The sequence below is a fragment of the Macrobrachium nipponense genome, chromosome 20 (assembly GCF_015104395.2).
Source record: "Macrobrachium nipponense isolate FS-2020 chromosome 20, ASM1510439v2, whole genome shotgun sequence".
Classification (NCBI taxonomy): Eukaryota; Metazoa; Arthropoda; class Malacostraca; order Decapoda; family Palaemonidae; genus Macrobrachium; species Macrobrachium nipponense.
Window position 1 is genome coordinate 69,631,241 of NC_061089.1, and position 26,139 is coordinate 69,657,379.

A 26,139-nucleotide genomic window follows, 5' to 3' on the forward strand; every position below is an offset into this window, starting at 1 on the left:
AATCAATCATTCATTAGGCACAGGAAGACCTAGAGTAATTAACAACCACTGCCATGCATTAAATGTTAAATGTGGCCATGAACTTGTGGCAAACAGTCATATCACACTGGAAGATTTCACAACTACTCTCAAGTTAATTGTGATGTAATTATTATTGTTATTACCGGATATTTGATAACTTAACCTTCACAGTCAATTTGAAAAGAAAGAAAGAATAAAAGGTATAACCATTTAATAATGAAGTAAATATATGGCAACAAAAATAAAGCTCAGTCACACCATAATATTGTACATAAAAAATTTGATTTGGCATCAACATATTTACAATTATACAACAACATAGTTTTTTTTTTTAACTCTTCACAGGATAAACAAATATACTGATCATGATAGAGGGGTATCTACAAAGTGAAAGGAGTTCCGATATATTCATGCAGTCTTTAGCATATGGGAGCTTTATCAGTGGGCTACAACTGAGGCGAGTTAGATCATTTACCATCGGTTTCATTGTGTGCGCAGTCATTTCCATGCACAGTAAAGCAATCAATATCCTAAGTTAAAAAATTGGCTACAGAATATGTAGCATTCTTAATCTACTGACCTTATGAAACTGACTTGCTGCCTTATCAATTAGTACGAAGTCTTTAGCTAAATTTCAAATCTGAAACCTTGCAGAGATCGAGTTTTACACCAACACTTTGGAAATTTGATTGTGGTTATAGCTGAATAGCTTAAAGCAAGCCACATTTAATCAGCATTTTACAAAGTACAACTGTTCTACATTTTGACCATTCACCCACAAAATTATTTTGCAAAGGAACCACTTAGGTGCGATTTATAGGAGACACTGTTGACAATCCTATGGATTCTTAGTGGCATCCCATTAAGGTATTTAACTTTGGTTGCTTCATTTTCTTCCCTCTACTACTTATCATTTTCCCTTTGTTTCTTAACACTGGCCTTTCCATTTCAACTTGCTTCTAATTTTCCCATTTCATCTATAAACAAGATCCTATGAGTACATCTGAGAGTTTATAAACAACGGGTTTTGTCAAGCGCAATTACAATATTAGAACGCATAACTAAATAGGGATATATAAAAATGTTGAAAGTCATACAGTAAGCTAAGAAATTTTTAGAAAGTGTTTTTGAGATGATTATGACTGGGCCCAAGATGAACCAATAAACTTCCAATCTGCATATCATCCCTGTTTTGGTAGTGTCGAATATGCATTTAAAATTATTTTTTTTAACGTATCTGCATCAGCAATGATTTCATCATTGAATTCTTGTTTTAGCAATGTATCAAGTCTGTCTCTCACCATCTAGGGTGTATGGTTAGAGTTTCCAGTCTCTCTCTCTGTCACCATACAGGATATATGGTGAGACACTTTATATTAAGCTGAAACAGTTGGTCAATGATAAAATCATCATCAATGCAAATGAACAGAAAAATTTGAAAAAATGTATATATGACAGCTAAAAACTGAATATAAACATTTTTTCATATAGTCTGGAAAAGAGAAAAAATTCCTGTTCTGTTCAAAATATAGACGTATTTGTGTAAAGATCAATTTGGAATACGAGAAGGAAAAGACCTATTACCTATAACACAGTCTCTGATACAAAACAATTCTCTCTCTCATAATGCATGTGGCTGGCATAATAGATCATTGGAAAAACCTCCTGTCGCACATAAGGCACTAATACAAACCCTACAACAATTTTGACAAGTATTTTGTTATCTTTAATGCTGCCTCATAAAATTTCAAGTTATGAATAAAATATACTCAAGCCACTTTGTAAACTACATGTATGAAACTGTTTACCAGCTGGATGTCATTTTCCTAAGAAGTACGCCGATATGGTGCCCAAACCGAATTTCATGGTATCCTTAAAACGAATTAACCTAACATCTAAGTCTCACAGCCATCAAGGTTAGAAAAATCAAGTCTATCCATGCCTAACCTCTAATGGATTTACTAATTGCCTGCCAAGAGAATTGTTGTATATGCAGCGGTAATGCTAACTATAATACACTCATAAAATAATTATTGCAATACAAGAACAAAGCTCGTTTCTCTGTCTAAGTTCTCCTAACTTTCCCAACATAAAATAATTTCACACCCTACAATAGAGCAGTAATTCCTTGCACAGTATCCTCATTAAAAAAAACCACAATCATATTCAAACTTTTAAAACAATAGTAATTTGCAATTTACATAAATTATATAAGAACGTGTATCGAACATGGCTAACCAATAGCGAATATTACCTGCACGATAAAGACACTTTACTGTGAAATACGGTGGTCTCTAGAAATTTACTTGGATCAGTGATATAACAGGCTAAGGTAAAATAGGTCAGTCTTATTAAAAGCTTCATTTGAAGCTCAGTACTAGTTATTCATTACAATAAATACTAATATAAATATAAATTACAAATTTCTTTGATAGCTACTTTAGCCTGAAATAGCTGGGCAACAATTTGAGCAGTATCCAAAAACATTCTGCTATCCAGTCGTTCTTCAGTCACACGTGCCTCTTCAAAGCAATTTAGTGAAAAAAAACAAACAAAAAAACTGGCATTCGTAACATTACCTTCATTGTCCACCTTGTAAAAGGGGAAAAAAACATTTCAAGTCCCATATGCTAAATTATGTATCAAGATGAGAGAAACTCCCTTGGTGAAAGAAGTGGGTAAAAAGGAGCTTAGGAATGATGGCAGAAGACGGAGAGGGATAAATGTAATATATTCATGCATTTTTACATAATTGCTTCGATGTTGCATATATGCAAACCTGCTCTTGCAAAAGTATATATACCTATGAGCTCAGGACTAAGAATGGGGGAAGGGGCTTGCATGTTCATGCATATGTTGCAACAAAAAATTAAATAGGAATAGAATATAAATGCAGGGAAAGTGCAGACATCATAAAAATAAATCAAACCTTATGTCTACTTCTTGAGACGTCTTTTGAGAATCAAAACTGCTACAACTAAGACATTTCAACGGACTCAAGAAAATGAAGAAGATATATAACACAGGTACATAATAACTCTAGAACACTTAAAAAAATTGAATTCATCATGAAGCCTTAATCAAAACTTGTGAATGACTACCTACGACGTTCCTTCCTTACCTTCCAGACGTTAAACAGACACTTTGATGGGCGTCTATCACAAGGGGGAGGGGGGATGCTTCCAATAAACGTTCTCTAAAGCTTTGATATTTCTTTAGCATACCAAGTCATTCATAGTAGTTAAGGAGTGGCACACACACACAAATTAAAGAACGGCACTGAAAATGTCTTGCAATTCATTATAAGCAAAAATACCTATGAAGATAAAATGGTTACTTTTCTGTTCTAATTGATTACAGCGACCGACAACTAATGAAAGTAATAGTAGCAGCAAACACAAAGTAAGGCAAAAATAATTTATTTTCACTGAAGTATAATACAAACTACCAAGCCCTCATCATTATAGTATTTATTATATTACATAATATACTGTAGTGCTTAACTTCAGTTTCTAAAATCATGCTTCTGTGAATCAAAGGCTGAAGAAGCTATCAATCATTCCAAATGGCCATTATTCCATTGAGTATACTTTTCAGCACAGTAAATATAGTGTCTTCATTTTCAAGCTATCACAATGTATATAATCTATATATATGTATAAGAAAAAAAAAATTGTAGCCCTGAGCAAACAAAACATCCCTTCGATCAAGTTTCCTTAACAGAATTTGAAACCTCCCAAAAAGTAAGCACAATCAAATACACAATGTGGTAATAAACCCATTCATGTCCTACCAATCCTACACTGGGTTGTAAAAAAATTATAACTGATCCTACAAGGAACAATATCTGCTATCACAAAAGCTCAACACTGTATCAGGGAGAGCTCACTCTTGCATTAAAAAGGAGAGAGAGGGGGAGAGAGAGAGAGATAAAGAGAGATGAAGAGAGAGATTGAGATAGAAGAGAGAAACCTGTAAGACTGAGAAAAATTTCGACTTATAAACAGACAAGAGACAATCCATAACCATTCGTCTGACTGAAGATTTAGTGCAATGGGCTGTCTCTAGGTTCTATGACAACATACAGATGTAAAAATCATCTGCCACTGAGTGTGCACCTCTAGTGCACACCTAAGCTGGTTATCATTCTAACAATGGTAACTCCTCTGCTTCAAGCAACGTATGGATTTCACTGTTGTCAGCCCTCATGAAGATCGTTACGCCAGACTGGTACGCAGCTGGGATTGCCACGTGAGAAGTTAGGTGGCGTCGGCCCTGCATGATGGGAGGGGCTGCCTGTTCTTTCAATACACCTAGTACTTGACCTATAAAACATACAAAAAAATACACTTCAGTTGTACATAGAATAGATTATAGAAAAATCAACAAAATTAAATAATACATACAATAGTGATACTGTACAAGGTATGAACTCACTCGCTTCATAATATAATTTGGGATGAATCTTACTGTTAAAGATAGTTTAAACCTATGTTAAAGATAATTTAAACCTAGTCTAAACCTCCGTTAAAGATAGTTTAAACATCCGTGCCAATAGGAGAGGGGTATCTCTAATAGTAGGCAAATAATACGTACAATAATGATTCTTTGCAAAGTATGACCTCATTTCCTTTATATTATTATTTTGGATGATCTTACCGACTGTTAAACGTAGTTTATGCTTCTGCACTGATGGGCAAGGAAATATAAGTTCTCTTTAACAGTAGGCAAGTATCCAAATAATAAATTTTAATTAACTTTATATTATTGTGGATGAATCTTACCTACTGTTAAAGACAATTTATATCTGTGCAAATAGGCGGGGAGATATAAGCTACCTTTAACAGAAGTCAAGTATCCAGGTAATAAATTTTTTATGAAAATTTATATTACTAACAATTGTCTCAGCACACATGAACTCGGATAACTGTAAATTACTAGAAGGGCATTTCAAAATATGGTCCAGGTACTCTTACAGCAACAAAGCTCCTAGTCTCAGTAACTGGGAGGAAAAAAATTCAATCAATGTCTGCGGAACAACTATATTTTGTGCCAACACTAGTGTAATGCTTTCTGACTTGACTGATGCTTGAGATGATGTTTAAATCAATATTACCCAAGCAGATATTACTTCTGATCACTGTTATAATTGGATACATTTTGGACTACAGCTTACCTAGAACATTCATATCCAGCCACCTCGGATCCTTCTGCTTTGTTAACCGTATCAGCTTATCTCCTTGGCCCCATCTGCTAACTATATCTGCTCTCCTTACTAACAGTACACTGTCAGTACAGAGCTGCTCTCCTAAGAGACAGTCAGACACACACTCCAGAGGGTTAGTGAGGTAGATCCCTTGCGGGCCAACTCCAAAAATCATCTGATGATGCCATGCGTCAGGAATGGTCTGGCCAACAGCCACACCAACTTGTAGATTCAATGTTGCAAGAGGTACTCCACCTGCAATTCAAAGTTTGTTTATAATGCCAGCAAAGTTGACTCCCTAAGTAGAGTGTCATTATTTAACTAGAAAATTATCACACAAAAGCTCATACAGGCAGTCCCTGGTTAACTAGGGGCCGCCTGTGCTATGAAGCATAAAAAAATATCTGAAATCTTCCTCCTTTTACTTTCCATCAGTCAACTAGTTTCACAGTTGCCTACCTCTTCCTATCCACTGAGCAAGCCACCGAGAGAGTTGCACTGCCCGTTTAGGAAACATATGGAAGAACTTGGCCTTGATCGACCCTTTGGAAAGTAACGTAACTCCTTCGATGAGGTCTTTGTGAGTCGTGCCCGCTACTGACCGCGAGAGCAGATAATCTACCACGGGAGCCAGTTCTGCTCGTAGCCGAGTCTTGATGCTGTTCTGTACCTCTTCCAAGGTGTGTGGGTAGTCTAAAGCTAGCTGTAAGAAAAATTCATAATGATTTAAATACAATATTCACATATAAAAATCCAACTTCTGCTTAAGTCAAGTCTTGGCTGTACTAACTACATTACTATAAAAACTCATATATGTATTATCATTACAGTCTCATGTAGGCAGTGGTTAGCGTTCTCTGGTCAGTCGTTTACCTAAAACCACTCCTATATTTTTCAAAGCTTGCCTAATACCTGTTATAACTACGAAATGATTATAATGAACCACCAACTTACCAATACATTGATAATGGCAGTGGCTCCACATGCTGAGGTAGCAATTTGAGTAACTTGTCTCCCTGAGGCCTGGAGCTCTGTCCAAATCATGACCTTCTTGACCCTGGGACAACTCTCGTCTCCTCCTCCTTCTCCTTCGCTAGCCTGTTGAGATGGTCAAGCTTTTTAGTTGGTAAATGTATGTGCTTTTTTATAAAAACCTTAACCAATGCATAAATTGAAAATGGAATATAAAATTTTGGCCAAAGGCCAAGCACTGGAACCTATGATGTCATTCAGCGCCGAACATGACATTGAAACAATTGTTAGGAGGGGTGGAAAGTACGATGGAAGAAAGAGAACATAAATGGAGATAGTATGGTACAAGGTATGAAAGGGACTAACAGCGCTACCTCCTACAGGGATCAAGTGCATACAAGCACAACATATTCACAAGCAAAGTTTTCCTATGTTAAATCACTAAAATATGACAAATCTAGCATAAGTTAAGCAGTATTCAAAAACCATTTTCAAAATATTTCTTGCTTGTCCATTGTTATTGTAGATAGTTTAAAACTTGCTAATAATGTGGTAAATTGAACTGATGGTGATTTTTTAATCTTAAGAAATTAGAAACCGTCAATATAGTTTTAAACTCCATTTATAATAACAATGAACAAGTGAGAAATATTTCAAAATGTGTTTTTAAAATACTACTCAACTTATGCATAAATGATGTATCACATTTGATTCATTAATTTGCGTGACAAATCTAATCGAAAGTACCATGGTAACTGATGGGGACGACTTAAATTTTTTAAATTACCGTATTTGGGTCCTGACTTGGATTAGTGTTCTTAGGTCGCAGAGATTTCACTGGAAGGGGACATGGAGCAGAACTTGTCCCACTCAGTGTCACCGGAGGACTTCTGGCTCCCGTTCGCATAGGAGACGACAAGGCGGGCGACGTCAGCAGGACCGACGAATGACCGGTGGATGTAGCCGTAGCACTAGGTAAGGACACAACGCTGCTATGTTTGCCCAGCATGCCTGCACTGCTTTCCTTGGTGGTATCAAAGACAGAATTCAAACTCTGAAAGTAATGGAACGACTCAGCTGGGAGATGAACTTTTTACCAAGAAATCTGATGGCTATGGTCTCACAAGTTTCATAAAAGCCTCCCAGAGGATGTCGTGCAATTGGAACTTCTTCAGAAGTCCCAGCAAAGGTGCAATGCATTATCAACCTAATGCTATTCTCCTTTTGCAGTTTAATTTATTTATTATATTATATATATTATATTTACCAGCAGTCCCTGGTCATCGGTGGACTCGGTTTTATGGTGCTTGAAAACCAGTGATTTATGGCGCCATAACGGGTCACGTTCCGGTTGTTGGCGCCATAATGGTGCTTATGGCACCAATAACCGGTTATTGGCATTATGGCCAATCACCAAGTTTCGGTTAGTGGCGGTATTCGCTTATCGGCACACCCCCGGGAATGGAACCCCCGCCAATAACCAAGGACTGCGTGTATTAGTGTATTATTTTTTCTTCTTTCTGTATTCCCCTTTACACCACCTATTATCTCTTCCTAATGAACACTATATTCTTTGGAAGCTTGAATTTCATGTCAATGGCCCCTATAGGTTTTATCATATGAATAAGTCCCATCTTCTGAATACTATAACAATAGTAATATGTTTCAAACTGGATACAGTCTCATTACAGTACTATATCTTTTTCTGTACATTATGCAGTAAGATTCCTGGACCCAACACCCTCATTTCTATTGACTTTGAATTAAACAAATGAAGGAATTTAAATTTCAACTCTGGAGAAAGATAAACTACCAAATGTTATAGCTCACAAAATGTAACTTGAAGGCATTAAGAATCAATATAGCTTTTGAAATATTTGCATGCAATATGTGTTCATGAGCATGGATTTAATAAATCTGGTGCTTCAAAAATTTAGTGAGAAATATAGGTATAAATATGCAGGTTACAACCTATATTTCTCTAAAAATTAATAACAATGCAGAGATGTACTCCTATATACACAAAATAATAATTAAAAGGCGTGTTTTTAGAACTAACAGAAAAGAATACGTGTGCTGTAGTTTTTAAAAAAATGTTCCTCTTAGTGTAGAGTACAATATATACAACTAGCAGACAATGTACAAAAAATGACAATTTGTCGAAAATTGCATTTTTCCTAACTATACAAACCTGAGGTCCTTTAACAATAGGAAGTAGCTAGCGGCAGCTGGAACGGTCGTAAGCTTCGAACAAGGGGAGAACGGTAGTTAACTGCTTGTCCGATCGTCGCGCGGCTGGAGGTAAACAAATCACTTTTGCTTTTGGCCCATGCAAAATACGCAGAGTGAGGGGTGGCATGAGGAGGGACTATATGTAAAGGACCTCAGGTTTGTATAGTTAGGAAAAATGCAATTTTCGACAAATTGTCATTTGTTCCGATACGTAATACAAACCCTCGGTCCTTTAACAATAGGAAGACTCACTTCTTGGTGGGAGGAATCTGAGTCTTTTTGATGAACAGACTGGTGTTCGTCCATCCCTGGAATGCCTCCCTGGTCGTAAGAGCGAGGGAGGGATCCAAGCCTCTGTCCGATTGATCGGGGTGTGCACCGCAGGATCAATGGTCAGACCTCTGGCCGAGTACTAGAGAGAGGCAAGCGTATCTCTTTGTACCAGCATTGGTAAGAACTTTTTCCTTTACATGAGCAAATGTAAAGTAATGGGTTTGTCTCATGTCCGGCATCCACTTTCTCCCCCCCCCTTGTTGGAGAAAGTGGTGGATATTTACTCCTATCTCTAGTTAAAGAGGTAGGATGGAGCTCTGTTGAATAGCTTACCTGCATCTGACTCCCTTCCAGCAAGGTAACGACCGTATCCCTCTGCCCACAGGTAGAGGTAGAAAAAGATGGTGAAGAGAAGCCAGTCACTCTCTCATTCACGCATTCATTCTCCCAGTCATACCAGGAATCGATGCTGTTCTGCCTGCTCGGGTACTGGGTAAGCTTACACAACGTGTTGAGCAGCCACCACAGGTCCCAAGGAAAAAGTATCCAAGGACTTGTGGGCAATATCCCGAAGGTAGAAGGACGTGAAGCTGGTCTGGTTGGCCCAGACACCTGCCTTCAGGACCTGCGCCACGGAGAAGTTCTTACGGAACGCTAAGGAGGGTCCGATAACCTCTGACTTCGTGGGCTCTCGGTCGGAGCGTACGGATGTCGTCGCTACCATCAGCTTCGTACGCTCTCCTGATCACCTCACGCAGCCAGAAAGAAAGCGTGTTCTTGGAGACTTCTTTCTTGGTAACCCCAGTGCTAACGAAGAGGCGTCGACACTCAGGCCTGAGATGTCGAGTTCTCTTCAGATAGCGCCGTAGCGCCCTCACAGGACAAAGCAGCATCTCATCCGCATCGTTATCGGTGAAGTCCAGGAGGGAGGGATCGTGAAAGACTCGAACCTGTCGTCAGGGATCGACGGATTCCGAGTCTTAGCTACGAAGTTCGGGACGAAATCGAGCGTCACAGATCCCCAGCCTCTGGTATGTTTAACATCATAAGAAAGGCCATGTAGTTCCCCTACTCTCTTCGCCAATGCCAGGGCCAGCAAGAAGAGGGTCTTGAGGGTCAGATCCCTGTCTGACGACTCTCGGAGTGGGTCTTCGAAGGGTCTTCGAGTCAAACTCCTAAGTACGAGAGTCACATCCACGCAGGGGGCCTGAGTTCCCTGGGTGGGCAAGACCTTTCGAACAGCCTCCTCATTTAGCAAGGATATCTCGAACGAATTCGAGATGTCCAGTCCCTCAGTTTAGACGAGGGCCAGGGCGGCTCTATATCCCTTAACTGTGGGTACTGAGAGGAGCTTCTCTTGGCGAAGAAACACGAGGAAATCCGCTACCTGCTGAAGAGTGGCTCTGAGAGGAGACAGACCCTGTCTACGACACCAACCACAGAAGACGGCCCACTTCCCCTGGTAACACGCTGCAGAGGACTGTCGGACGTGTCCCAGCAATCTCTGTTGCTGCGCTACGAGAAAAGCCTCTCGTTCGCAAGGAGATGGTGGATAACAGCCAGCGTGAAGTTGAAGGGGACTGGACTGCTTGTGGTACCGTTCTACGTGTGGCTGGGCTAGAAGGTTGTGCCCAAGTTTGGGGTTAGCTTCATCTCGGTGCCGTCCGCAAAGGAAGAGCCAGCAGGTCCGGATACCAAACGGCTTGTGGCGGTTTGGGAGCCACCAGGATCATTCTGAGATGGGAGTGACCAGCGCTCGATTGATCACTTCCGAATCAGACAGAAGGGAGGAAAGGCGTAAGCGAAGAGGTTGTCCCAGGGGTGTTGGAGAGCGTCCTCTGCAGCTGCCCATGGGTCCGGCACAGCCTGAAGTTTCGTGGGTGTGCCGGGTGGCGAACAGGTCTACGGACCGGTTCGCCCCCACAGGTTGAAGAGCCTTTCCGCTACTCGTTGGTGTAGTAGACCATTCGGTCCCTATCACCTGATCCCGACGGCTGAGCTTGTCTGCTACTACATTCCTCTTGCCTGGAATGTAGCGTGCTGACAGCTCTATCGAGTGAGCCGTGGCCCACTCGTGCACCTTGCACCGTCAACTGATGGAGCGGAAGAGACACTACCCCCCGCCCCCCCTGCTTGTTGACATATGCCACTACTGTGGTGTTGTCGCACATCAACACCACTGAGTGTCCCACCAAGCGGTCCTGAAACTCTTGGAGAGCGTTGAACGCCGCCTTGAGTTCCAGGACATTGATGTGAAGGTGCTTTTCGTGATGGTCCCCACACACCTGCAGTCAGCAACTCCTCCAGGTGTGCGCCCCATCCCTCGGTCGATGCGTCTGAGAACAGAAGCATCTCCGGGGGGGGAGTGCGTATGGGCACTCCTCTTAAGAGGTTCTTGTCGTCGAGCCACCAGGCTAGGTCTGTTCTCACCTTGTCCGTGATAGCCACGGGAAAGTAAGGAGGATCCTTGGCCTGAGACCAACTCTCCCTTAGTCTCCACTGGAGAGACCGCAGGTGAAGACGCCCGTGAGGGACTAACTTCTCGAGTGACGACAGATGGCCGATCACGACTTGCCATTGCTGTGCTGCCTGTTCCTGCGAGACGGAACCGGCCGGCTGCCTCCCTGAATTTGCTGATACGCAAGTCTGCGGGAAAGACTTGCCCTGCTACCGTGTCTATCAGCATACCCAGGTACTTCATCTTCTGCTTGGGTTCAGGTCGGACTTCTCGTAGTTTATCACGATCCCCAGATCGCGACAAAAACTTGAGGAGTCGATCTCTGTCCTGTAGCAACTGCGAGCGGGAGCTCGCCAGGACTAGCCAATCGTCGAGATACCTCAGAAGACGTATCCCGTTCGAATGGGCCCAAGCCGACACCAGAGTGAACACTCGCGTGAACACCTGTGGGGCGGTTGAGAGACCGAAACAAAGTGCCCTGAATTGGTACACCGTCCCGTCGAAGATGAAGCGGAGGTACTTTCTGGAGGACTGATGGATGGGTATTTGAAAATACGCGTCCTTCAGGTCCACTGAAAGCATGAAATCGTTCCCCCTGATTGAGTCGAGCACTGAGCGTGCCGACTCCATCGTGAACCGCGTCGTGCGAACGAAGCGGTTCAGGGGAGAGAGGTCTATCACCGGACGCCAGCCCCCCGATGCCTTCTCCACTAGGAAGAGGCGGCTGTAAAAGCCCGGTGACTGGTCCTCCACGATTTCTACAGATCGTTTCGCCAGCATGGTCTTGATCTCCTGTCGAAGAGCGTTGTCCTTTGCTGATCCCCGGACATAGGTCTGTAGATGGACCGGGTTGGAGATGAGGGGGGGCCGAGGACTCGAAGGGTATGTAGATATCCCTCCCGAAGGACGTCTACTATCCAGTTCTCGGCGCCGTAGCGCTGCCAAGTCACCCAATGGCTCGCTAGGCACCCCCCCACTTCCGGCAGCAGGTGAGGGGGAACGCCGTCCCTAGCGTTTCCCTCCTCGTTTCGAACTTCTTTCCGCGACCTCCTCGGGGAAAGGAGGGCTGGGAGGAGGGCTGGTTGCGGCCTCCTCTAGCAGAAGTTGAAACAACCGGAGTCTTCACACGGGGTTTGGACGGTGCAACCGTCTTCGCCGCCGTGGAAGCGCTAGCCAAGCTCTTTGGTTTGGCCGCAGTTACTCGAGATTGCCCAGAAACCTTCGAGACTGCCTGGTGGACTAAGCGGTCACTCTCGTCAGTGCGCCGCCGTTCCACCGCAGCGTCCACCATCTCTCCAGGAAAGAGAGCTGGGGAACTCCTAAGAGGTCCATTTCGTAGCCCGAGTGCCGCCTCACCCGGCCCCCACGGGGTTCCCCCTTGGTCAGCTCGGGTAAGGACTGCGTCCCTACGTCGAAGAAACCAAGTTGGCCCACAGGTTAGCAGTCTGATGGGCGAGGTAAGAGATTGCTCTTCCTCCAGACTGGCACAGTCTCCTGAAAGACGCGTCGTCTTCGAGAGCAGAAACTCCCAGAGCCGGCCGCTACTTGGATATTGTGAGGGACCACAAATCCAACCAGGAAACTGCCTGGAATGCTGCCATAGCGGTAGATTCCAGGGCAAGTGCCTCCTGCTGCGAGAACCATAGGTTCTCCGACAGGAGCTGCTGCCGGGTACAGTAACTGGAGTCAGCCTCGCTAACTCCGGGTTAACCTGTTTCGGCAGTATCGGGTCTTCCGAAGGCACGTAAAATCGCCTCTGCCGCTGTAGAGGAGGAGGAAGCAGCTTAGAGGACCGTCCGGATTTTAGCGAGTCCTCCCGTCCTGAGACGAGATTCTCCACCTGATCCAGGACCGAGTCCGCAAGCTCTGATCGTGGCAACCCCACCATCATTTTAGGCTCCCTCTTGGGACCCCAAAATGATTCGAGCCGGGACGTGGGCTCTGCTGGTGGTAGCGGCGATCCTTCCGCAAGGTCATTATGCAGACGCATCAGCTTAATGACCTCTGCGAAGTTCCTCTGTATCTCAGGCGTTACAGCGTCTTGTGGAGTAGGACCGTCCAGTCCCTCCAGCAAGAGCATATCCCTCGATACTCCTCCTTCAGAAGGAGGAACAGCGACAGACCCCTGACGGTCGCCTCCAACTACTTGCTCGTACGTTTCTGGTCGGTCCTAAGACCGTGCCTGAGCCGTACGGCGTCATAGCTGGGTCACGAGCGGCGCACCTCTTGTGATCGCTCCTCGGTACCTCGCTCCTCCCGGTATAGCCCGAGGAGGTTGAAGGTACGGGAGAGGCAGACCTGACGCTCCCCCCTCGCTCGCTGGCAGGACCAGCGTGCGTGGAGGGCTGCTGCTGATCGTCAACCCGCGGTGACGGTCGAGCAGCAGGCCTAGCCTTGCCGCTCGCCTGGGGCGCGATTGGCTCGGCTGAGAACGTCGAGACCGATCTCTAGCGTCAGGCGAGCTGCCGCTGGTCACCGTCTCCGCCCGGTCCCATCGGGAGCGGCGGACGGGTGACCTGCTAGGCTCTCTGTCGCGTCGAGACCGGCCAGCGTCCTCATCGGCGCGTCAAACCGCTGGTACTAGCCCGTGGCTGGTACCGGCGGCCGTGGGGACTCCTTCCTCGCCTCAACCCGTGGCCGGTCAGCGACCGTCACGTCAGCCCGAGCAGCCAGTTGATCGCTGCGAGAGCGTCCACTGGCTGGCGAGAGTCGTGTGCACGACTCTCGCCAGTCTTCTGCTCTCGCGAACGAGAAGCGGCCGAGACGGAACCTGGTTTAGCGGCAGAACCGCTAGCGCCAGGTGAGGACGCACCAGCCGAGGCTGGTGCACCTCTGGTCCCCGTCGACTTCTTCTTTGCAGAAGAAGCGACGGGCCCCGCGTTCCCCGAAGGAAACAGGTGAGGACCAGCATAAGAAAGCTCCCCCAGCTCGCCTGAGCGAGCCGGGCCCTTAGAAGATCCCGAAGGAGTCTTCTTAGGGGGGGAGGATGGCAACCTTCTTCTTCTTCGGCTGTTTAGCCTTAGAAGTCGAAGGGGAAGGAGAGGCAGCAGACGACGAAGACGACGACGACACCTTCTTTCTCTTCCTCTTCTTCTTCGCCAGGCTCCGCAGGACAGACGTCAGGTCTTCCATCCAGGAGGGAGCCGGGGCAGTTGCCGAAGCAACAGGGCCCGACTGCACCTGTCCGGAAAGACCTGAGACTGTGACAGCACCACCAACAGCAGGAACAACAGGAACAGTCGGGAACAGCAAGAACGGCAGGAACATCTGAAAGAGAATGCGCAGGCCGCTGATCTGAAAAGGAAAGAGTAGCTGGGACGGCAACAGGTACGGCAGGCACGGCAGGTACCACGGGAGAGCCAGGCGTCCTGTCGGCAGTTACCGTCATCCGTGGCACTGGCGGCAGTCCAGGGGGGTACTCTTTGGGCAGCGGAAGTCCGGGGTCAGCAAAGGAAAAAAATCCAGGTGGTGGTGGCACCGTCCTCTTGGCACGGCAGTATGGGTTTTTGTATAGCCACCGTGGGTGTCACCGACATTATATGAGGCGTATGACACCAGATTTGCGGTGGCATCTCATATGCTGGTTTTGGGGGTCGTTACTGTGGTAGTAGTCGTGGTCACCGCACCATGAGTGACCACTGCCGACCCCGCCAAACCGCTGAAACTCAACCCATGGATGCTGGGCACTCCCTGCAGTCCCAGCGACTCCCACACCTGTCCCAGGTCGTCCTTCGCTGATGGCACACCTGCGGAAGCAACAGTCGGGTTAGTCAGAGGGGTTCCCTCACGCCTGGGGGAAGAAGCACCCCCCCCAGAGCGGACGGAAGACCCCGAGTACAGCTGTACGTCCGGGTAGCGGGCGCCCTCATCCACACTCGACGGATCGAGAGAGGAGAAGGACTCCGCTACCCCCCCCCGCAGGGGAAGGCGCGAAACGTGGGGGCTGGCCGGGGGGCAGGAAAGAGGACGAAGTGTCCGTTACCAAAGGAGTCACTGGACTTTCCGATGACTTCTTGGGCGGCCTAAGTCTCTTCCTGCCCTCGTACAGCACCCACTGCGCCTCGGACCAATTCATACATATGACACAGGGCTCGTTGCGGGAGCACTCTCGCCCCCGACAACGAGTACAAACCTCGTGAGGGTCCACATCAACAAATGATCTAAAACCTCCACATCTACGCCCCTCCAGCCCGGGACACACTCTACGGGCGACTGGAGGGCGCGGCGATATCTCCATTTCTTCCAATTCACTCATTGCAAGATCAATAAAGAAATGTACAAGTACTTACAGTCACTCTGATTTATACAGAAAGAGAGGGCAAATACTCAAAGTCAAAGCAAACGACAAAGCGGGCAGAGCGATGACGAACACGTCCTTCCCACACACGGCCGAAAGCAAAAGTGATTTGTTTACCTCCCAGTCGCGCGGCGCGCGACGATCGGACAAGCAGTTAACTACCGTTCTCCCCTTGTTCGAAGCTTACGACCGTTCCAGCTGCCGCTAGCTACTTCCTATTGTTAAAGGACCGAGGGTTTGTATTACGTATCGGAACAAACATAGTAATCAGACCAATGAACTCAATCAGATTTTGTCTTGGTAAAATGATGAGCCAAGAAAAACTTAAAACATAAAAATACAGAAAATCATAAACACAAATTAGATTAATCCTAACACTACCTATAAAATAAACTTAGGGAATCCTTACCTGTGAAGACCCTGCATTTGGGTCCGAGAGAATATTAAAGACAGAGTTCTCACGGCTATTCAGTCTCCCAGCACAAATTTCAAGATTTGCGCCTTCCCTGTCGGCTGCACTTTTCCTCGTGCTTCCAGCTGCCTGGCAAGGATTCTCGTCACCACTCTTTGGGGACCGTCTGGTGAAGCAGACGTTTTCGTACTTGGGACTCGAAAGCTGGTTGTGAAAACTGATACTTCTGCCGAATTTCTCAAGCGGGCTGTACTCCTTCGCAGGGCTGACTTCCGGAGCCGAGACAGACCCAAGATTGTTGTTTGCAGACTTGTTGCTCTGCTTGTTAATACTCTTCTTAGCGCTGCAGTGAACGTGACAGGACGACTCATCTCGCAACACAAATTCGCTGCTGCCGTTGCATGCAGGAAGCCTCTCGCTCAGTTCGGGCATGTCGGAGTTGCTGTCGTCCCCGTCTTCGTCGTCGGCATCCTCCCCGTCCTCGTCATCTATCATGTCCATGTCGTCGGCTTCGCCGAGATTGTTTTCAATGCTGTCATTGTCTTGTGGGTCATTATCATCATCTGGGACTAGAGACACTGATTGGCTACTTAATCGACAATGAGAACCACTAAACTGATTTAATGCTACGTTCAAGTCTTTCGGAACGTTCATCGTATCTCTTGGCACATTTAAAACCCCGTTCCCAACGTTGGGTCTGTCGTCCAAACCATCGTTGGGGCCTCGGCCAAAATTTAAGGGCGAAGAGTTTTCGTGCAAACGCAAATTCAAGGCCACGTTGTCTATTTTGCCATCACATATACTTGACTCACACCTCTTGCACATGAGGTTCCTCATTTCAGAACAATAATTATTGGTTTTTCTACTAATAGGATTCAAAGCACCAGCAACACTAAAGGCAGCATTATGATCTATAACTAACCTACTATCACACTCATCAACACAGTTATCTTCACAGTCCAGAGTCGGCGTCCCCATCCCCGTTGGGCCCCGGGTCGAAATCCATTTCTAAAAAGTCCATCTCCGGCGAAAACAGATTGTTCTGTTCCGGCGGATCCGCTCTGGGAGACCCATTCATCAACCTATGCACGATGGCGTCACGGCCATCACCGCCACGCTCAGTATTCGGAAGTCCGCAGCTGAGGCACATGTCTATGAGGTGCGAGAGGTTTGCCTCAAAGTTCTCCCCCTTGTATGTGTAGATGCATCCGTCGTCTTCGTCCTCCTCTTCTCCGTTGAGAAGATTGAGATGGTCAGGGTATTTGGAGGCATCTCTGCTTGGGCTCAGCTCGTTACACTTGGCTTGCTGCTGCTGCTGCGGTGGCTGCGAAGAATGCTTGCTAGAGATTACAGAGGCATTCATCTGAAAGTACTCGTCCATTCCGTCTTTGACGGAGCTGGCCTTCTCTGGGTAGACATTGTTGTTCACTTTTGTGGGGAACTTGTGGTACATACAATACGACTTTTCGTCATTACATCTAAGGTTACACTTGTCTTCGATTAGATTATTATTGAGAAGAGACTGTTCACTGTGCCTCCCTCCTGCCAGCTTAAATCCCACAGCCTGTGCAGGGTGACCTGCAGAAGGCTTGTAGACGCCATTGACCGCAGCTGCTGCGGCCGTTGCTGCCGTCACTCCGTTGGCAAGAGGAAGGGAATGGGGGAGCTTAAAGACCTGACTTGACTCCCCCGGGGTCACGGCACTGTTCTCTTCCTGGCTCCATCGATTCACAGCTGAAATTGTTCGATGAATGATAAGAAAATTCTGAACAAGTACTGAACACTACAAACTTTGGCCATTCAAACAATATTTCAGCTAAAAATCTGCACTAGTCATCTACAATACTGCATAATAGTAAATACAAAATCTTACCACTATATTCTCTTTTTTGATATTATTAAGATACACCTACAACTCAATGCAAAATCTTACCACTATATTCTCTTTTTTGATATTATTAAGATACACCTACACCTCAATGCTAAGTGTCTTCTGAATTAAACCTCATAGTTCTGAAAATATGGACCTGCAATGCAACCCTTTTTTAATTTTAAATGAAATTCACTTTTCTTATCAACAAGTTTTCTTTGGAATCCAAAATATTGTGAAAATAGAAAGTCCTGGCAATATATGCAAGGTTTAATTGGAATCTTTTGTAATAAAACTTTTTTTGGCAGCCAGCCCAAATATGATGTGCCTCATTGTCGAACTTCTCAGTTCCAGAGGTCCTTTATTCCTCCCACCATTGGACAGTGTTCCTGGAACAGTCTCCCTGAGGATGTCGCGCAATTTAAACTTCAGAGGTTCACTACCCTTACGTTATTCTTGCCTTTTAACACATTTCGTGCGTCCTCGACTTATGGTGCCACCGGCTTACGGCAATTCGGTTTCACGGCGCTTTTTGCAGCACCATAACTTGATGTTGCATAAAATTAACGGCAGTTATGGCGCTGTAACTCGATGCAACATCATGTTATGGCGCCAAAAACTGCAATAAACTAGCTTACGGCAGAAACCAACTTACGGCACAGCGCTGGAACGGATCCCCCACCGTATAAGTCGAGGACGCACTGTATTAATTTATTTTTTCTCTACAATATATGAAATCTCTTCTTTTTGTATTAAACTTCACTTTCTCTTACTTCCTAATGAGCACCATATTCTTTGGGAGCTTGAATTTCAAGTCGGTGGCTCCTGTGGGCTTGTTCCATATGAATAGGTTTCATCTGAATAATAATACGTAATAACATGACAAACCAAAGAAAACCTTGGCAATTTTAAATGCATTTTATCAAGAACTTTATTCTTTAATAATAAAAGTTCTAACATGACCATCTGGCAATGAACAAACCTGTCAGTAATTTGTCAGAGTTTTTAGAAGGTTCCTTATCAAAAGAAGAAACTTTTGCAAGCTTGGCGGCAGAAGTAGGAGTAGGAGTAGGAGCAGCAGCAGCAGCAGTAGCGACTGGATGATCTTGTCTTGTGCTCAGGTCTGGTTTTCTCTCTTCTCCGTCTCCTGGACCACACCCTCCAGTGCTGTCCATGGTGACCTGAAATGTTGAAACGCATTACAGACGCCACACTACTTTACGAACATTCAACTCGCAAACATTCGGAGATACGAACAAATGGGATCGAATGGAATGGAAAAACATAGGTTGCAAAGCTGTAACAAGAGGTAAACTTTGCAGTTGCCCAATGAAACATTTCTTGGAACATGGTGTTAAGTAAGATGGAAGAAAGAATGTGAATGGAGGTACAGTAAAAAGAATAAAAGGGTCTGCAGCTAAGGGCTGAAGGGACTCGGCATAGAACCTAAAGTAATGTCTACAGTGTACTGCGCGAGGTGAATTGATGGCAACCCCCTGCCCACATACAAACAAACGGGATCACATATTGAAATTGTGTTCAGACCGTTCCCCTTTGTCACACATAAGTTCAAATTTTGTTTTGTGGGCCCATTCTGTACATATTGTATGTACAGTGTATAGTTTCTTAGGATGAAAAAAAATGTACAGTATACAGGCAGTCCCCGGGTTACGACGGTCTCGGCTTACGACGTTCCAAGGTTACGACGCTTTTCAATTATATTCACCAGACATTATTTCCAGGGTTACGACGCCTACAACGCTCATCTGGCAGATGAAATATGATACCAAACATGCAAAATAATCAATATTTGAAGGTTTTTTTGATGAAATATGCCATAAGAATGCAGTTTACAGAGTTTTTGATGCACCCAAAGCATTAAAAGTAAGGTTTTCTTAGGATTTTTGACGATGTTCCGGCTTACGACTATTTTCGGCTTACAACTTGTCTCAAGAACAGAACCCCCGTCGTAACCCGGGGACTGTCTGTATACCATATTGATATTATAATAATGTACTCAAAGTTGCTCCAGTGTGACACTCCTTGTAAATGATGAGTTTAATGTCCTAACTTGCCATCTGGTTTCTTTCCGTAAGTTCTACTATTTTGAAAGACAATGAATTTCAGAGATGTTAAATATTCACAGACTGGAACGGCTGCGTGTGATCTGGTCGAAGGTTACAACCATCAATTCCCTTTACATCACTAGATATCCAATTTTTCATATTTTGAGACTGTAGACATCATATATGTACAGAAATAGAAATTTCATCCCTTGAAGTTTGGATACTCGTGGAAAGGGGAGGGCCATGTGAAAATATAGTTTACTTAGCAATACAGAAAAGGTTATGCGCACACAATGCAGTACAGGTGAGATAATTTGAGAAATTTACAAAGATTTGAAATTGAAAATGTAAAACTACAGGCAATAAATTCCTTGAATTATCTCGCCTGTGCTGCAATGTACACACCATTTTCTATATTCTCCAGTCAAGAAATTACATAAATACACAATCCCCCACAAAAAATGATATGAAAATACAGTGATTAGTGAATATTTCTCTATGAAAGCTATCCCAATTAGCCTATTTTCTATAAATAATGTGGATTTACATTCCACAGAAAAATTGGTGAATCGGGAACTGCATATAGGCTGGGGACCGCTGTACTGTTGATAGCGGCCTATATTTAAATAAATTTTTTTGTTGTTACCCGACTTTAATAGTATTGAGAGAGTACAGGCAGTCCCTGGGTTTGGCTTACAACGTTCCGAGGTCAAGGCGCTTTTCAATTATATTTATCAGACATTATTTCCAGGGTTACGGCGCCTACAACGCTGATCTGGCAGAAGAAATGACACCAAAAATGCAAAATCATCAATACTTGAATATTTTTTTTAAATAAAATACAATAAGAATGCAGTTTACATAGATTTCAATGCACTCAAAGCATTAAAAGTAAGGTTTTCTTAAGATTTTTTATGATGTTCCGGCTTACAACGATTTTCGGCTTACGGCGCGTCTCAAGAACGGAACCCCCGTTGTAACCCGAGGACTGCCTGTACTAATGTATTGGTTATCCTGCAATGTTGCTTTCCAGAGCGAATGCAGAGGAGAGGGTCAGGGCTACTTAGTAGACATTTCAGAGGGAATATGACCTAAGCAGATTTACCGTTAACCTATCCTAACCTCGGGTGCCACACTAAACTGGCAGGGGGGGGGTCTTAGTTATTTGACCCCATACATTGTATTCTACCCTCTCTATTATTCAAAACATAATTAAAAATATTAAAACTGATATCTCCTTGGCTAGGTTATGTATCATAAAGAGAAGAAAATCAATTAGTTAACATACACATACTGTTCTGTAGAGTTTATTCTGGAAAAAAGCAAAGTATTGGAGTTTTAACAATAGAGTTTAGTCTGGAAAAAAGAAAGTATTGGAGATTTATCTTCCAGAGGTCTTTTATACCTCTCACTGATTGAACTACGAAGCAGACTCCCGGAGGAGTTTCTACAACTGGACCTTCAAGCTAAGATGCAATGCATTACTACCTTAATACGATTCAATTTGTATTTTAATGATGTACAAAACATTATTAATTGTTTAATATGATAAAATTTCTTGTTTCAGGACAAACGGTTTTGACTTCTGACAAATCTTCCTTGGGTCAGGATGTTACTTGGCAGAAATTTAATTTGAACACTTCTGAAGAATGTCACGAATAACGATTATATCTAGCCTTCATTTGAGTAAGTAAGGATACAGGATTTCTTTTTAATAGAAATTTAATCCTTTTCTTCGTCAACTGACAGAAAGGTGTTCCCGTAATTTCAAGTGAGTAATAAGTAATAACTTCACTGTACCTGAGACATTATATGCCAAGTGGGTCTCATTATAACAAAATTTCTTTATTTATAACTAATGAATTAGATCTTTAAGTGAGTAATAAATAGTAATGTAAAATGTACACCATTTCCACAATAAATTCACCATGTCTAAGGCATCACAGTGCCTCATCATAACCGAAGCAAGTTATTCGCAACGAATCCCAAAATAATTTAAAAGAACATATTAAATCTAAATTTATTTAAATATATTAATCGTAATCCATTTGACCAATTGCCAGAAAGGTGTTCCTTGTATTTTATGTAAAATACCTATATAGGCTAGTATAGTTTCCACTATAGATTCACCATGTCTAAAACATTATAGCGAGTCTCATTGCAAAAAGAATTCATTATTTATGATGATTTAGGAATAATCTTACAGACTATTGGTAACTCTAATATTTAAATTAATCGTTTTTGACCCATTGACAGAAAGGTGGTCCCGTATTTTGGTACGTAAAATATACTATAGGTATACCGTTTCCACGATAAATTCGCCGTGTACTGAACATTATAGCGAGTCTCATTGTACCAAGAATTCGTCATTGATAATGAATTAGGATAAATCCGAATCCTTTTTGACCATTGACAGAAAGGTGGTCCCGTATTCTGGTACGTAAAATATATATAAGATTTCCACGATAAATTCGCCGTGCACAGACCATCATAGCGAGTCTTTTTGTAACAAGAATTCGTTATTTACAATGAATTCCGAATGATTTTGGAGGACACAGATAAATCTAATTCTACCATTTACCACCATCCAGTCTTGGTCAGCTGTGAGGGAAGATGAGGAGGAGGAGGAGGTGGAGGAGGAGAAGAGAAGACGAGAGACAAAAACACACGGGCATATTCGCCCCCCACCACACACGGGGGCGACCGCGAAACAACCCCCTTTTTGACACCGAATGTCCACTGGGGCACAAACAACTCGCGAAAACAACCCACCTAACACGTAAAACCCGAGGAAATGACATGTAGCTCTGCGTCACTCAAGACACTTAACTGGTGCTCCGCCATATTTGATTCAGGCGTGCCAACCTTCACTCCTAAACAACACGCCCGGAACAGGTCTGCCAACAGTCAGCAGGATTGTTGTTGTACTGAGTACGTGCGTACGTACGTACGTCAATGATGTGTGTGTGTGTGTGTGTGTGTGTGTGTGTGTATTGTGTATGGGTCTATTTGAGGGAGGGGTATGGCGGCGGCTGGTTGGTTTGCAATAATCTACAATCAATCGGATTGTTGCCGAATATTGTCGTAAGGGGATGAATGATTGTGTGCGTTTTGGGGGAGGGGTGTTGATTGTGGTGGGTGGGCGGGGGTATAGTGGGATGAAGTGGGCTGCTGGTAATCACCTGCACGCAAGCCATTGATTGACTGATTGCATTACGTCTCTCTCTCGCTCTCTCTCTGCCGGTATTCAGAACCGTAAGATTAAAAAAATTCTCTCTCTCTCTCTCTCTCTCTCTCTCCTCTCTTCCTCCTCTCTCTATCTCTCTCGGAATTCCAATGAGTCATCGACGACGAAGATGAAACTCATTTTTGAATTTAGAAACCTATGTTAATTAACTCTCCAAATAAAATTTTACTCAATGAATAAAACACACACACACACACACACACACACACACACACACACATATATATATATATATATATATATATATATATATATATATATATATATATATATATATGTATATATATATATATATATAGTAAACAAGAACTTTGCATTCGTGAGTTCGTTGGTTAGCCAAACATCGGATTCCGCTGAATATAATAATATAAATATAATATTCAGACGACATGTCAGCGAGATAGAGGTTGAAAATAGCTGACTTCATTCTCCTTTTTAATTATGAGCTGTGTATAGCTTGGGTTAATCGTAGAGATTTCTTGGACTAAAGATTCATTGTGTACACACACACACACCACCTCTGGAGGAAGGTGTATAAATTCACACGTTAGGTGTACATACACATACGTACACGGCTAACTGCCGCGTAATGTAAATATTCAACCGGAAATCTTCAGTTAGAAAAAATTAAATATTGAGAATTCCTCGGAACTGTGGTGATAGCCTCAAAATTACTCGCAAGTAAAAAGGTTTTAATTAAAGATGTTTCATTGATATATTACTAAAATAGAGACGAAACTTTGGTGCCTAAAGACTTCTCCAGTATAAGTCTCTATGTGAAAGCGCCCAAGTTAGCTCATCAACAGCGCATCGAACCCTCAGTCTATAGCTCCTTTTTCTTCCATCTTAACTGCGAGATTTTCTTCCTGTTACTGTTACACCTTACAAACTCTTGTGCGCTTGCGTCCCTTTCAGCGCTGGATGACCTCATAGCTCCCAGTGTTTGGCCTTTGGCCTAAATTCTTATATTCCGTTGCATCTGGTCACACGGCTTTGGGCACGTTAGCCCCCTATACCATATAGGCCTACCCAGGTCCCTGTCCAGAACCCAGTACTAGGCCTACTCGTGCAACCTCTTAGAGTCTAGACCTATACCAGAGGACCAGGGCGGCGGCAGCAAGGTCGGGGTATACTCATTAGGAAAAAGAGAAAGTGGCGGTGTATTCTGCTTCGGGAATATCATACATGTGATTATATTGTGCCCTGACCTACAAACGCCAGGTCTAGAGGTGTAATTATTGATAACAGAGTACAAGGAACGCCGAATGGGTGTCAGAATATGGTAGATATTTTGATTTTGTGTTTGTGTGTGTGTGTGTGATGTCCACAGCTCTTGCTTGCTTCGTCAAGTTCGTTGGCGCATTATTATTATTATATTATTATTTCTTTTTTTTTTGTCTATCACAATTCTCCAATTCGACTGGGTAGTATTTATAGTGTGGGGTTCCTGGTTATTATTATTATTATTATTATTATTATTATTATTATTATTATTATTATTATTATTATTATTATTATTATTGTGTTCGTGAGAAAGAAGTTAACAGAAGGTAACAGGAAATAACTGACAGAAGAGACAGGAGCAAGTGAAAGAGAAGGTAAATTTGGAGTAGACTAAAAGAAAAAAAAAAGAAAAAAAATAATAAACCGGTCGAATAAGTGATGATAAACAGGTGGCAACAGGTGATGCCTGGAATAATTTATTTATTTATTTATTTTAATAACGGATCTCTGCTTCTTTCTGTGTTTAATTTTTACCTTCTGTTACTTCTTTTCAAATGAACAGCAACAATATAATAATAATAATAATAATGAACCAGATATGTTCAAAGAACGATAGACGGAAATAACATCTCTCCCATATGTAGGAAGTGCAATACGAAAAATGAAACCATAAACCACATAGCAAGCGAATGCCCGGCACTTGCACAGAACCAGTACAAAAAGAGGCATGATTCAGTGGCAAAAGCCCTCCACTGGAGCCTGTGCAAGAAACATCAGCTACCTTGCAGTAATAAGTGGTACGAGCACCAACCTGAAGGAGTGATAGAAAACGATCAGGCAAAGATCCTCTGGGACTATGGTATCAGAACAGATAGGGTGATACGTGCAAATAGACCAGACGTGACGTTGATTGACAAAGTCAAGAAGAAAGTATCACTCATTGATGTCGCAATACCATGGGACACCAGAGTTGAAGAGAAAGAGATGGAAAAAATGGTTAAGTATCAAGATCTGAAAATAGAAATAAGAAGGATATGGGATATGCCAGTGGAAATTGTACCCATAATCATAGGAACACTAGGCACGATCCCAAGATCCCTGAAAAGGAATCTAGAAAACTAGAGGCTGAAGTAGCTCCAGGACTCATGCAGAAGAGTGTGATCCTAGAAACGGCGCACATAGTAAGAAAAGTGATGGACTCCTAAGGAGGCAGGATGCAACCCGGAACCCCACACTATAAATACCACCCAGTCGAATTGGAGGACTGTGAGAGAGCACACACACACACACACACAAAATAAAATAATAATAATAATAATAATAATAATAATAATAATAATAATAATAATAATAATGTCGTTGTGGTGATCAGTTGCTGGATGACGACCTCCAAGTACCTGACCGTCTTCCCCTACAATGGGTTGAATACCTGGTTGCCGGACGAAGCTCCTCTGTTGCCAGAGGTTCCATTTACGTCGTTGTCGTTTTCACCATCATTTCTTTCCATCATTGCTGAGTTTTGCTATTTAACCCATAGCTGGACCCTACCCCATCAGGGATAGGTACTCATTTACAGCTGAGTAGACTGAGGAAATTATGGTAAAGATCCTTTCCCAAGGAATCAACGCCGAGGAGAGCGGTCACCCATCCAACGACTGACCAGCCCCAATGTTGCTTAACTTGACTTAAGTCTATTGACGACCTAACCCACTCCTCCACGGCGCCACGAGAACTGAAGGGATAAAGCTACCAGATGGGAGCAACATCAAACACATAGATGAGACAGGATACAAATACCTGGGAATAATGGAAGGAGGAGATATAAAACACCAAGAGATGAAGGACACGATCAGGAAAGAAT

At 43.5% G+C, this 26,139-nt stretch overlaps 1 protein-coding gene across 1 annotated transcript; it reads right to left on the reverse strand.

The window, feature by feature from the left end:
* Positions 1-215: 215 nt before the first annotated feature.
* LOC135194958 (uncharacterized) lies at positions 216-22,532 on the reverse strand. Its single transcript, XM_064221198.1, is given in 9 exon segments — positions 216-4,346; positions 5,198-5,482; positions 5,687-5,930; positions 6,182-6,325; positions 6,987-7,253; positions 15,869-16,831; positions 16,833-17,605; positions 18,724-18,922; positions 22,389-22,532. Coding segments are annotated over 9 exon segments (3,063 nt in total). The 5' UTR covers positions 22,395-22,532; the 3' UTR covers positions 216-4,164.
* Between the last annotated feature and the right edge of the window lie 3,607 nt (positions 22,533-26,139).